At 46.9% G+C, this 12,716-nt stretch overlaps 1 protein-coding gene across 7 annotated transcripts in view; it reads right to left on the bottom strand.

The window, feature by feature from the left end:
- The window catches only part of NAV2 (neuron navigator 2), a 405,016-nt gene that overhangs the window by 258,917 nt on the left and 133,383 nt on the right, over positions 1-12,716 (bottom strand). For all 7 annotated transcript variants that reach the window (XM_066251118.1, XM_066251119.1, XM_066251121.1 and 4 more), the window contains exon 3: positions 12,131-12,183. In XM_066251118.1, the coding sequence (XP_066107215.1) occupies positions 12,131-12,183 (53 nt within the window). The remainder of the gene's footprint in view (positions 1-12,130; positions 12,184-12,716) is intronic.

Here is a 12,716-nt window from a genome sequence, read left to right as displayed (position 1 = left end):
ATGAAGACATGCGTGGAGGAGGGTCCCTGTATGAGGCCCAGATGACTTATATATTAAACCACCCTTTACACGGTTGTAAATCACCATCCAATTTTTCTTTCAGTTCAAGGAGGTCTGCAGCCATTCTTCCCCTACCCATCCTCACAATTGCGAAGTTCTTGAACCTTATTGAGCACCATGCTGCCACTCACAACACCTCAGTCCCAAAGTAGGTGAGATGGGAGTTTCTTCAGTAAATATTCACCAAGCATCTACCAAGTGCCAAGTGGTGTGGGCAGACAGACAGATGCAGCCCCACCCTCATAGCGGTTAATGTCTAGTGGGACACAGGCAGTTAGTACCATGTGCTAAGGGATTATCACGTCAGTTATTCAGTGGAGGAAACCCAGGGTCACAGAGGTTGTGGACTAAGAGGGGCGGAGGAGGCACATGCGGACTCTGAGACCAGGGCACATGCACAATTCAGAGCCTACCAACTTAGAACTTCCTCTCGCTCTCAGACCGGAGAACGTCTCAAGCATCCTAACCCTTCCAAAAAAGCAAACTGATGAGCTCATTCAAAATATTCAGTTAAACTGAAACAAACCCTTTCGTGATATTGTTAAATTAAATTTTAAACAGCTTGGCAAACTAATAGAAGTTCAAATATATGTTTGGGCAGGCAGATCCCAAAAGAGGTTTTTTGTACTTGGGTCTGAGACAACATTGGCAAAATGTGGTAGCCAGATAGATCAGCAGCATCAGCATCACCCAAGAGCTTGTTAAAGATGCAAATTCTCCGGCCCCTCCCAGACTGACTGAGTCAGGCGGGCCCCCGGGGGCTGCTCTAACAAGTTCTCCAGGTGACTGCAGGCGCTAACGCTGGAGAAGCAGAGCCAGGAGGCTTTGCCAACCCCAGCATGACTTCACTTACTAATAAAAGAAATGTCTTTTTGGTGTCTTTTCCATACACCTCTGTGACTAAGTTAAAATCCAAAATTGTGAGAGAAGGGACTGGATTAGAGAGAATTTCTTCGCATAGGATGACTCAAGTTTCTTTAAAGCACTTGAAGCGTATTTGACATTAAAATTTGACATGTAATGTCACCCCACTCTCTAGAAAGCTGTCGGATGTTTGGAGCATCAATGGCGTGGTTCATTCATCTAAGAAACAGTAACTGAGTACTTCCCATATACCTACTATCAGGTGCTGGGTATATGGAAATGTTTATTGAACAAAAAAAGAAAAAGAAAAAAAAACATACTATATGTATTACAAAGCTTTGATATCCTTAAATAATATAGAAAATTTGATAAATCACAAAATTTGCTCAAATGTCCTATTAATTATAAGACAAACACACATTACAGTATTGGGAAGCATAGTACCTACCTGAGTTATATTTGCATCAAACAGGTCAGGAATACCTGGTCCTCAAGTAACTTCTAATTACCAGATGAAATGGCAGAAGACAGGGCACCTGGCATTCACATGACCGCTCAGTGGCCCCCAGCAGAGGCAGGCAAGGCGGGAAACTACATGTGAGATGGGAAGATTATCCTTGATTACCTGGATGGGCCCAGTGCGATCACATAGATGCTAGTGAGAGGAAGGCAGGAAGGTGAGAGGGAAGATGTAATTATGGAAGAGGCACATATTTCCCGATGATGACCTGCTTTGAATGCAGAGTTGGGGAAAACTCCACTCTGAAGTGTTCTAACAACGGAGACAACTTGCAGTCGGTTCAGAAACCCAAGGGCTCACAGTAACAAGATGAGCCTCTGCTATAAACCCAAACAGCTTACCATCTAATACAGCAAGAGTTACCTTGCTTGAATCCCAGAGTGTGTTAATTTCCTACTGCTACTGTAATAAAATACCACAAACATAGTGGCTTAAAACAACATAATTTTATTTATCTTACAGTTCTGGTGGTCAGAGGTTCAAAATCAGTTTCACTGGCTAATAGCAAGGAGTCGGGAGGCTGCCTCCCCTCTGGAGGCTCAAGGCCCATCTGTTTCTAGAGGCCGCCTGCATTTTCCACTTGTGGCCCCTTTCCCTATCTTCAAAGCCCACCTCTCTCTCTCTCTCTCTCTCTCTCTCTCTCTCTCTCTTTCTGACTCTTCCATAATCGCATCTTCTCTCTCACCTTCCTGCCTCCCTCTTCCAAGCATCTTTGTGACCATACTGGGCCCACCCAGATAATCAAGGATAACCTTCCCATCTCAAGATCCTTCATTATACCTGCAAAGTCTCTGTTACCATGTTAGGTAACATTCCCAGGTTCCCACAGGGATTAGGAGGTAAACATCCTGGGGGTGGGATGCAGCAAAATGTTTAGCCTACCCCCCTGAATTATACTTTCTCAGCAGGAAAAACCACTGCATGCACAAGTGACTTGTGAGCAGGGACAGGTCCAGGCTGGCTCCTGCCTTGGTCTTTCCATCTAACCAGCCAGCCAGCCAACATTTATTAAATACCTACTGTATGTCAGTCATGTAAGTCATAGGTGCTTACTTATCATACTCAAGTGAAAGACATGGTATCTCCCTCAAGAATATAAGTCAACAGACAATCACAAGAGAGTGTGTTATGAGAAATGTAGGCACAGGACACCCAGGGACACAAGAGACAACAGGCACCTAATTATCTGAACTACTTGGAGTAACAACTGACCTGAATATTAAAGATTACAATGCCCAAGTGGGCTGATCATAAGGTCTTCCCAGCAGACGATGCCAGGTGCTCTTCACACCATCACCCCCTCATCTCTCCAACAACCCTGGACGGTAGCTTCCATGTCCCCTTCTTGCCGATGAGGAAAAAGACTCAGAGATCCAGTCACTTGCCCAGCACACATGCCCAGATCCGCCTGATTCCCGAGTGCATGCTTATTCTTCAGCCCAAATCTCCTTCCCATGATGTAATGAATCACTCTAAGGTATGGCCCATAACTATACGAGGGCCGAGTACAACAAATGTAACTTTGGTGCCTCCGCATCAGTGTTTTTTTCTTCTTCAGTGGATTTCCTCACATGCAGAATAGCATAACATTTAAGATAAAGGCCTCTACAGCCAGACTTCCAGGGTTCACACCCTAGCTTGTCACTTATTAGCTGTGTAACCTCAGGCAAGTTACTCAACTTCTCACTGCCTCAGTTTTCCTATCTGTGAAGTGGAAATAATAATGGTTTTATGAAGGCAAAAGCAGTTAATGCCAGTAAAATGTCTAAAAGAATGCCCAGCTATAAGTGTAGAAGGTATGTGTCTGTTATTATTATTATTATTTAAAAACATGACAGCACTGGGACAAAGGCAATAACCCTACGCTCCACAGCACGAGAGGAAAAGGATAGACATTCTTTCACACCACTCACAGTTGGCCCCCAGCAGAGCACAAAGACATTGGGGTCTGAGTTTTCCATACCCTTTAATGCAATAACCAAAATATATTTCTGATTCCATAGGGTTGTTATGAGAAAACGAGTTAAAACATGTAAAGCACTTAGAACAGTGCCTTACCATTTTTATAATCCATATTAATTTCTGATAGATATAAAGATGCCTAAACATGCTTACCTCACCTCCAACAACAGACTAGAAGTCGATAAACTAAAAATTAACTTCCATGTCCTGGTTGCATCTTCTGGATAAACCAAGGAAGGAAAAAATTAAGAGAAGGGAATATAATTTTCAGAATAGTGCCGAACACCCATTCCTTAAATCCCATACAGAACTACCAAGTTAATACCCAGTGTTCAAATCACTGCTCAGCTATAGATAATGGTAAGAGAATAATGGTATGTTACAGTCCTCTAGCCACATGGACAGGTCCAGGCTGGCTCCTGCCTTGGTCTTTCCATCTAACCAGCCAGCCAGCCAACATTTATTAAATACCTACTGTATGTCAGTTATGTAAGTCATAGGTGCTTACTTATCATACTCAGGTGAAAGACATGGTATCTCCCTCAAGAATATAAGTCAACAGACAATCACAAGAGTGTGTTATGAGAAATGTAGGCACAGGACACCCAGGGACACAAGAGACAAGAGACAACAGGCACCTAATTATCTGAACTACTTGAAGTAACAACTGACCTGAATATTAAAGATTACAATGCCCAAGTGGGCTGATCATAAGGTCTTCCCAGCAGACTGGCATCAAAAATCAAAGGCATGAGCATACATAGCCTCCCTGGGGCACCCCAAGTTCTAGTATGCCTGCGGTACAGAATCTGAGGGGCCAAGTGGCAAGAAATGATGGTACTAGATCATGAAGGCCGCTCCCACTCTTGCGTGCTCAAGTGTTGGAAGAAGGCAATGGGAAGCCAATGAGGGTGTTGAACAGAGGTGTGGCCAAAGAGGCTGAGAGAGAATTCTGGCCAAAACATCAGTAGTAACAGTGGATGTACCACCTTCAGTAGGAAGCAGTGGATGCTTCCTGCTGATCTGGGCCCTGGACACTTCCCACTTTGCTTTAAATTCAAAATGGCCTGTGGACTTCTCTTCATGCCTTCTTTGTTCTGTAACATGTGTGCGCCCTTAGGGCCATGTAAAAATAGGCCCAGGGGCCCAGGGCAGAAGCACCTCAGCTGCCCAAGGATCTCAGACACTCCCCAAGCATGTGGCCAGCTTTCTGGCAGCTGTTGGGAGGGCTCAAGGTCACTGGGCCTGGAAAGCTGACACCGTTTCGGATGGCCTTGGCTCGGCCCAGGAAGCTCGGTGGAGAACTGTCAGAACACCTGGCGCCAGACTCGTCCAGGCAGTCTCCAGTGGTGGCCTTTTGCTGAGGGCCACCTGCCCCTTTTTCTTGTGTTCCCATCAACAGGTCAACTCAGGCCCCTTCCAGAAATAGTCCGTTCCCCCTGCCTTGCTGACTCCCAGACACACCCAGCTGACTGCTTTGTCCACAGATGAGAGAGAAGGAGAACAGAGATCGGTGAGGTGAAGACTTATTTGCCCGTTCTCTGTCACACAAGTGAACACCACATACTCTTAAGCTAGACAGGCTTGGGTTCGAGCTCCAACTCTGCCTCCTATATGAGTCATCTGGGGCAAAATAATAATAATAATAATCTTTTAAGGCCTGACCTGTGGTGGCGCAGTGGATAAAGCATCGACCTGGAAATGCTGAGGTCGCCGGTTTGAAACCCTGGACTTGCCTGGTCAAGGCACATATGGGAGTTGATGCTGCCAGCTCCTCCCCCCTTCTCTCTCTCTGTCTCTCTCTCTCTTCCTCTCTCCTCTAAAAATGGATAAATAAAAATAAAAATAAATAATAAAAAAAAAATAAGGCAGGGATGAAGGAAGTGATAGGGTTGTAGGCAGGGGCCATGATCCCCTCCTCCCTTAAGTAGATGAAGGGACATATAAAAAAATAATAATAATAATAATAATCTTTTAAAGCCTCAGTCTCCATATGTAAAATATAGACAGTAATAGCATCCACCTCACAGGATGGTTTTGAGGAGTAACTGTGATAGTTAGGAAAAGCTCTTAACCGGTTCTGTGTATCACGCGTTCTCAGTAAACGCAGGCTGTCTCACTGAAACCTCATGATAGCCCAGTGAGGTGCTGGCATTGCCCACAATCTCCAGGTCAGGGTGAGAGATGCTGAGAGGTTGAATGGATTATCTGGGGCCACACTGTCTTATAAGCCCTCACCCAAAGGTGGAACTGGCCATTCTTGAAATGTCAATTTCTTTAAAAATACCTAGTTACTGATCTGTAGTGGCACAGCGGATAAAGTGTCAACCTGGAACGCTGAGGTTGCCAGTTCGACACCCTGGGCTTGCCTGGTCAAGGCGCATATGGGAGTTGATACTTCCTGCTCCTCCCCCTCCTTCTTTCTCTCTCTCTCTCTCTCTGTTCCTACCTCCCTCTCTAAAACATGAATAAATAAAATCTTAAAAATAAACAAACAAATAAATAAAATAAAATAAAATAAATAAAATAATTTAAAAAGAAAAAAAAAAAAAAAAGAAAAGGCCCTGGCTGGTTAACTCAGTGGTAGAGCATCAGTCCAGCATGTGGCTGTCCCAGGTTTGATTCCTAGTCAGGGCACATAGGAGACGTACCCATTTGCTTCTCCACCCCTCCCCCTCTCATATCTCTCTCTCTCTCTCTCTCTCTCTCTCTCTCTCTTTCCTCTCCTGCAGCCATAGCTCAATTGGAGCAAGTTGACCCTGGGTGCTGAGGGTGGCTCCATGGCCTCCACCTCAGGCGCTAAGAAGAGCTCAGTTGCTGAGCAATGGAGTGATGCCTATTGCCCCTTTGGGGCTTGCCAGGTGGATCCTGGTTGGGGCATATGTGGGAGTCTCTCTGCCTCCCCTCCTCTCTCTGAATTAAAAAACAAACAAAACCTAGCTACCTGGAAAAATTATTGTATCATCCTATCAAGTGCTCACATTTACTAAGTGCTCTCTTTGTGCCCACCGTGTACAGGTACTTCATACAGATTATCTCACTTACACCTTGCAACACCCCCAGGCAGGTACTGTTACTAGTCCTGTTATAGAGGCTGGTGCCCCGAGAGCCTGAGGAACACACCCCAAGTCACAAGCAGTCGGCCTTCAGAGCTCATGCTCTCAGCCGTGTTGCCTGGCAGCGCCCAGAGGTCAGAGGTGAAGAAGAAGACCTAGTCTGTCTTTTCACAGAGGAGACTCAGGACCAGAGAAAGGAGGGCTGGATCTCGGAGCAGAGCTGGGACCCGCTGCCCAGGTCTGAGGATGGGGTGTCCACGCTCACTAGGCTTCATCACCCTGTGTCTTCCCAGGCACTGGCCTTCTGAAAGGGGGCCTCAGAGGCACCTGCGGCAGTGAGGAGGGGGAGGGGCAGGGGAGAGGGAGAGGCTAAGATGGCCCCGTCCTGGGACACCCACTCCTGCTTAGAGTGGCAAGTCAGCTTTGATCACTTTCACAGCTGGGGTTCCACATACTCTTATATTAGGGAGGAGAAGGGGGCTCTGCTCACAGAATAGAAGTTTGAAAACCACAGCCCTGTCCTTTTCTATATCTCAGTGCCAACTCCTATTGTCTTGAGAACTCAACATTTTCTACAGGAGCTCCTGAAAGGACAGAGTGAGGAGCAGAGCTGGACCCGCAGCAGCAGGAGCCCTGAACTTGGGCCAGCCTCTGGAAGCCACGGGCCGGCCTCCGGAAGCCACGGGCCGGCCTCTGGAAGCCACGGGCCGGCCTCTGGAAGCCACGGGCCGGCCTCCGGAAGCCACGGGCCGGCCTCTGGAAGCCACGGTCCACTCAGGCTGTGTGCCAGCTTCCAGGGTATGTGCCATGTGGGGAGGAGAGGGCTGGTAACTTTTCTCAGATTTTCAGGAGGTTCCGTGCCCCCAAACACAGGAATGACTACTAAGACTAACCATCACTACCACAGACACTGCTGTGACTGAGTGCTGGCCATGTGCTCGGAAAATGGGACAACAAGGTCACTGACCTCAAAGGGCCGTCGGGGGGATGAGCTAAGAAGATATTTGTAAAGCACTTATGGCACCTGTCACAGAACAAACACTCTATTGACTTGAGTCATATTTTATCGTTGTAATTATTATTATCCATCTTTATCACCTCCACTGCCTCACTAGTCACCACAGAAACTTTATGAGGTATGTACTATTATCAATCTCACTTCACAGAACAGGAAACAGAGGCTTCAAAAGGTCAAATAATTAGCTCAACGCCACGGACTAGCAGAGAAGGAACTCGAACTTGGCCTGTCTGGTTCTCAAGCCCAGGCTGGCCCCCCGTCTGGGTGCAGGACAGGAACAAGGCAGGAGGGTCCCTGGGAGTCCGGGAGGAAGCAGCTGAGCAGTGCTGGGAGGCCCCAGGTGACCCCAGGCCTGAGGTCAGCCAGCCAGAGGGGAAAACAGGCCTGGGGCTTTCCAATGAGAGGGTCAGCAGGCCAGGATAACTTTGCACCTCTCCTAATCAACAACAGAGAGCCAAGCCACTTAAAATAATAACGGTGTGAAGAGAAAACCAACCCCTGCAGTGGCCATTCCTGCGAGAGAGGCCCCAAAGTGAACCAATGTCTTGGAGCTCAGTGGGTTCAAGGAACAAGGCGGGGGCCACTCCAGCTCCGGCTGGCTGGGCTCCAAGTGATGTTTCTCCTTCCAAACTAATACATAACTCTGCTGCACACACCACTTGAAAGCCAAAAAGATGCCCCTGGGTTGCCATGGCAACGCTAAACAGACAAAACATTTAACCAGCTCTGACGCACACATAAGCTTATTTAAGAGCCAAATAGACGGATCTGGAGGCAGGGGAAGAGGGGGCAGGGGAGGGAAGTGTTTCTGCAGCTCCATCTCCAAGGATTTGGCCCCAAAAGCATCTAGGTCAGACTGAAACAGGGCAGAGGACTCAAACATAAGCTGAGACAAGCCTGCTAGGGAAGGGGAAGTCACTGCCTTTCAGTCAGGGCCACAGTCCCAGCCCCACTTGACGAGGGCCAAGAGACGGGCGCCGAGAGTCGGAGATGCCGACGATCCTAGCGCTGCCTTTCCCTGCAGACAGCCCCCCGCTGCCCAGCACCCGATGCCCTCACCCCACAGTGGGCTGCGCTACGCCGGCCCCAGCGGAGTCGGGAGGCTCCAATGTGTTCAGGAGTGCTAAATCGTTTGTCCGCCCGAGAGCACTGCGTGGAGGTACATTAGTGCCAGCGTGAGCGATACTGCCCCCCACTTCCCAGCAGGCAGTGCTTCAGTTCTCCAGAGCCCGCGGCGCAGCGTCCATCCAGACACTGATGACTACGGTTGTTTTCCTCTAGGAAACTTTGCTCCCGGGTCCCATAGAGGTTGCTCTGTGAGCTGTGGCAATCTGGGGAGTGATGATGAACACAGAAGACGTGTCCCTTAAAAAGGCCACCAGCCTATGGGGTCTGTCATACTTGTGGCTCTCCCATGCCTTAGTCCTCCCCTTGAACACAACATGGCGAAGGGCTGACATTGCTGAGTGGCTGGAGGACCCTCACCAGACACGGCTTGTGTAGCACTTGGGGAGGATCAATGAGTAAATACTGCAAACCCTTTCTCAGCAGGGTCCTCCAGTAAACAGATTCTCCAGAAATGGGACTCCTCCTCCACCCATCACTGCTCTGCGGTGACTCTCTGGCCTTTTGAGACTCACCCCTTCGAAGTTATGCTGAAACCTCCCCTAGCCCGGTATGAAATGGGCCCCCTGCACCCTGCACAGATGTCCGTGGGGGCAGCTGCACTGCTCTGCTGTGCTGTTGTTCTCTGGCCCCCTGCCTACTCATCACTGAGTTCCTTGAAGGTGGGAACCACATCTTGTTCACCTGGGCTATTCCGATGGCCTAGCCCAATGCCTGGCATCAGCTGGCACACTGTGAACGCCTGCCGACTGACTGGCTGAAAGTACGCAGTGCCGTGCCCATGTCTGTGCACCAATGCCCCTGGATTGTGTGGTCCATATCCACAGGTATCTGCTTTCACTTCCCCCTCCTCTGGGAAGAGAGCAGGGCTTGAAGCAGAGCCTGGCGTGCAGGAGTTGGAGCAGGGACTGGAGCTCTGGGCAGCCTGAGGTCAGGAGGAAGAGGAGGAGGAGGTGGAGGAAGAGGAGGAGAAGGAGGAGGAGGAGGGGGAGGAGGAGGACGAGGAGGAGGACGAGGAGGAGGACGAGGAGGAGGACGAGGGTGAGAGGGTGGGAGGAAAAGGGGAAGGCTTGTGCCTCCTATCCACAAAATCAAAGCTCACGTTCCTATCCACCAAAATGCTGAGGAAATGAATCTGCCCCTTGAAAACTGGAATAACACGCATTTCTCCTGCTCTGAGACAAAATCGCTTTTGTCTCCATTATTAAAGGCCCCTGAAGATGCTCTGTTTTCTTAGAGAGTGAGCACATTAACTCCATGCTGATTATTTTCAAGGGAGTGACAGTTACCTCCCAACAGGTACACTTCCCAAATTTGCAGCTCATCTTCCTTTTATCAACCCAATGCTCTACATATACCTTCACCTCTGGTCTCCTCCAAACAAGCAACACTTAGCAAACAACAACAAATCTCTATCCGTAGCCACCCTAAGTAAGGCCTGATTGAAAAGATAACCAAGGAATCTAGAAATGGTGGCCCATCCCCTATGCTATATTCTTACGTTATGTTCTCACGAATAGAAATGCTTCACTCTGCTCAGACACGCACACATGTGGGTGTCCCATTATCCAGAACAACACCCGGACTTGTCTAGAGGAACTTCCCATGTGCCCTAGGCCAGCTCTGCCTTATGAATTTGTCAGTTCTGTAATACAGGGGAAAGGACAATGGCCCTGTTGTCCTTGTCATCCTCTTTCTCATTTCCCACAGAGTGAAATGACTGTGGTGAAGGTTCTTACGTCTTCCTAGACGGATGTCCTGTAGCGGAACTACTCTCTGCTACGTCTACCACCAGACCATGTCTGCCCCCCTGCCCCTAAGCTGGAACTGATTATCACAGGCAATTATAGGATTTTATATTCCTGTGTTCTAAAAAACAAAAACAAAAACAGCCCATTAAAAGAAAAAGTACTTCCACAGCTGCAAGAGTTATGGAAAAACCACAAAACTGCACTGGTACTGTGGTTATATTTATAAATAAGAAGGTTACATGTAGAACCAAATTTGCACAGAACCACCCAAGGCGACAATCTTATTTTATAAGTTTAAAAGTGGGCTTTAACAACAGATAACATCTCCAACAGAAAGCGCAGAAAATGTTCCAAACAGAATAAAAGATTCACTACCTACAAATGCATCATTATGGGCTGGGACAAAGGCGTTGATACCCATCCCAGAAGGAAAGACAGCATCTCTTTCCTGTGACTATACAACCGCATGTATAAAATGCTTGCACTAAAATTAAGTCTTCTATCGTCCAAATTTTCTCAATTATTAATACACTAGACAGCTGCAGTAGCTCTAGCAAAAATAGCAGCTAAGCTTTTCCAAAAGTCAAAGCAGACATGAGATGTCTGCATGGGGACTTTCCTATGTTAAGGAGTGGTTGCTCTCTGGATCAAATAAGAAAAACCAGCTCCAGTAGAATAATAAAAAAGGGAAACTAGTTTCTGAATATACAGTGAAAAATGGCATCCCCTCACCACACAGACACACACACGAAGCAAAGTTGACTGAAAAGACTATCTGTCCAACTCCCTGGCATAAACAATTCGAAAGATTAGGAGGTCCACCTATGGAACGCCAATCCCTTTGGTGCCTTCTGGAATGAGACTATCACATTGTGCCTATTAAGTGAGGGAAGGTGAGAAAAATAAATTAGCCATTAAAAAAAAAAAAAAGATTTCTGCAAGCAAATTAATGTCCAGGAAAAAAAAAAGTCCTCAAGTTGCTACCTTCATATTTTAAGCAGGTATTAGCATCATCTTAACAGACTCAGATAATAATAAGCATTCTTGTGTAAATATCCATGTTTGAAAGTGTTTTGAAGGGAATAGCTAAGCACTCAGAGCACTACAATTTAATGTTTTCTCAACTCAACCGTGATCATGAATTTTAATTCAAAGGTTATGTGCAGAGCGTGCAACAAGCAAAGAATAAATTTTAAAAGATTCTTTTTTTAAAAAAAAAAGCTTTACTATCAGAGTTTAGGCAAGCACATAGCAGCAGAGAGATTTTCACTTGTCAAGGTTACATTGAGAATGATCTGGATATAATTCGTTTCACATTTCCTGTCACAGTTCTGAATTCACATCATTCTAACCTTTAAAGGAAATCAGACCACAGGCCCCAATTTCTGAGTAGTGAGATACCATCGCCTCATCTGTGTCTCAGCTCCATACACAAACAGAAACTGCTGTGGGTCTTCGAGGAAGCAGAACAAATGATGAAATCCGAGTTCTAAACAAGCGTATGTTTGCACCAGTTCTGCATAATTTGTTTCTAAGGGCAAGGACCATATTTCGTTTTCGCTGTCTTACCATCTACGTAAAAACTCACAGCCATTTTTCAGTAAATGCCAACAAATGTCAGGAGAGCAGGCCACGGCTACTTGGAAAGGGCTGTTAGTTTATTAATATAATCCCCTAGAGTAAAGCTTATGGTGCGAATGTTTTCAAGATGGTCAATATCATTTAGAAGCAGGGCTAACATAACACAAACACTCTCTGCCCATGTCCCACTCACCATTTGCGACCTGTTCTTCGGACAGCCATTGATGTCTTCAATCTTTTCATTCGCTGAAAAAAGAAAAACACAAGTAAGAAAAATAAATCACCACCACAGACACTTGTGAGTCGTGATGTTTGGGACCCTTGAGGCCAACCAAGTCCTAAGGCCCAGAGACTACGGTCTGTCCAATCAGCACAGGCATGTGAAATCCTGAGCCGCATCTAGCAAGCTTTAGGACTTACTCATCGAGCTGCCGTCCTCCAGGGACAGCTGGGGCAAGGTCGCCGTCATCTAAAGCAGAGACAACTGCATTGATGACAGTCTTGGAGTGCAGGGGCATCGTGGAAATGTTGAAGACTGGGAAACAGGCTGAGTTCTCACTGCACTTTAAGCTCTCAGACAGGCGAGTGCAAACTCCCCACAAAAGATGGGAGAGTTCCAAGTGCATCAGTCCAGCTACAACTCAGCACCAGGGCACAAAAAAACCCGACAGATGATAATAGTTCACCCTATCTTTAGCTAGAAACACTAACATTACTTTATACTAATAAGATTGCTAATGATCCTATTCCCAAGTGGTGGGAAACAGAGAGAATGAGAC

The sequence above is a fragment of the Saccopteryx bilineata genome, chromosome 1 (assembly GCF_036850765.1).
Source record: "Saccopteryx bilineata isolate mSacBil1 chromosome 1, mSacBil1_pri_phased_curated, whole genome shotgun sequence".
Classification (NCBI taxonomy): domain Eukaryota; kingdom Metazoa; phylum Chordata; class Mammalia; order Chiroptera; family Emballonuridae; genus Saccopteryx; species Saccopteryx bilineata.
The sequence above is the reverse complement of the archived record's forward strand: the minus strand, read 5'-3'. Positions and strand labels throughout refer to the sequence as shown.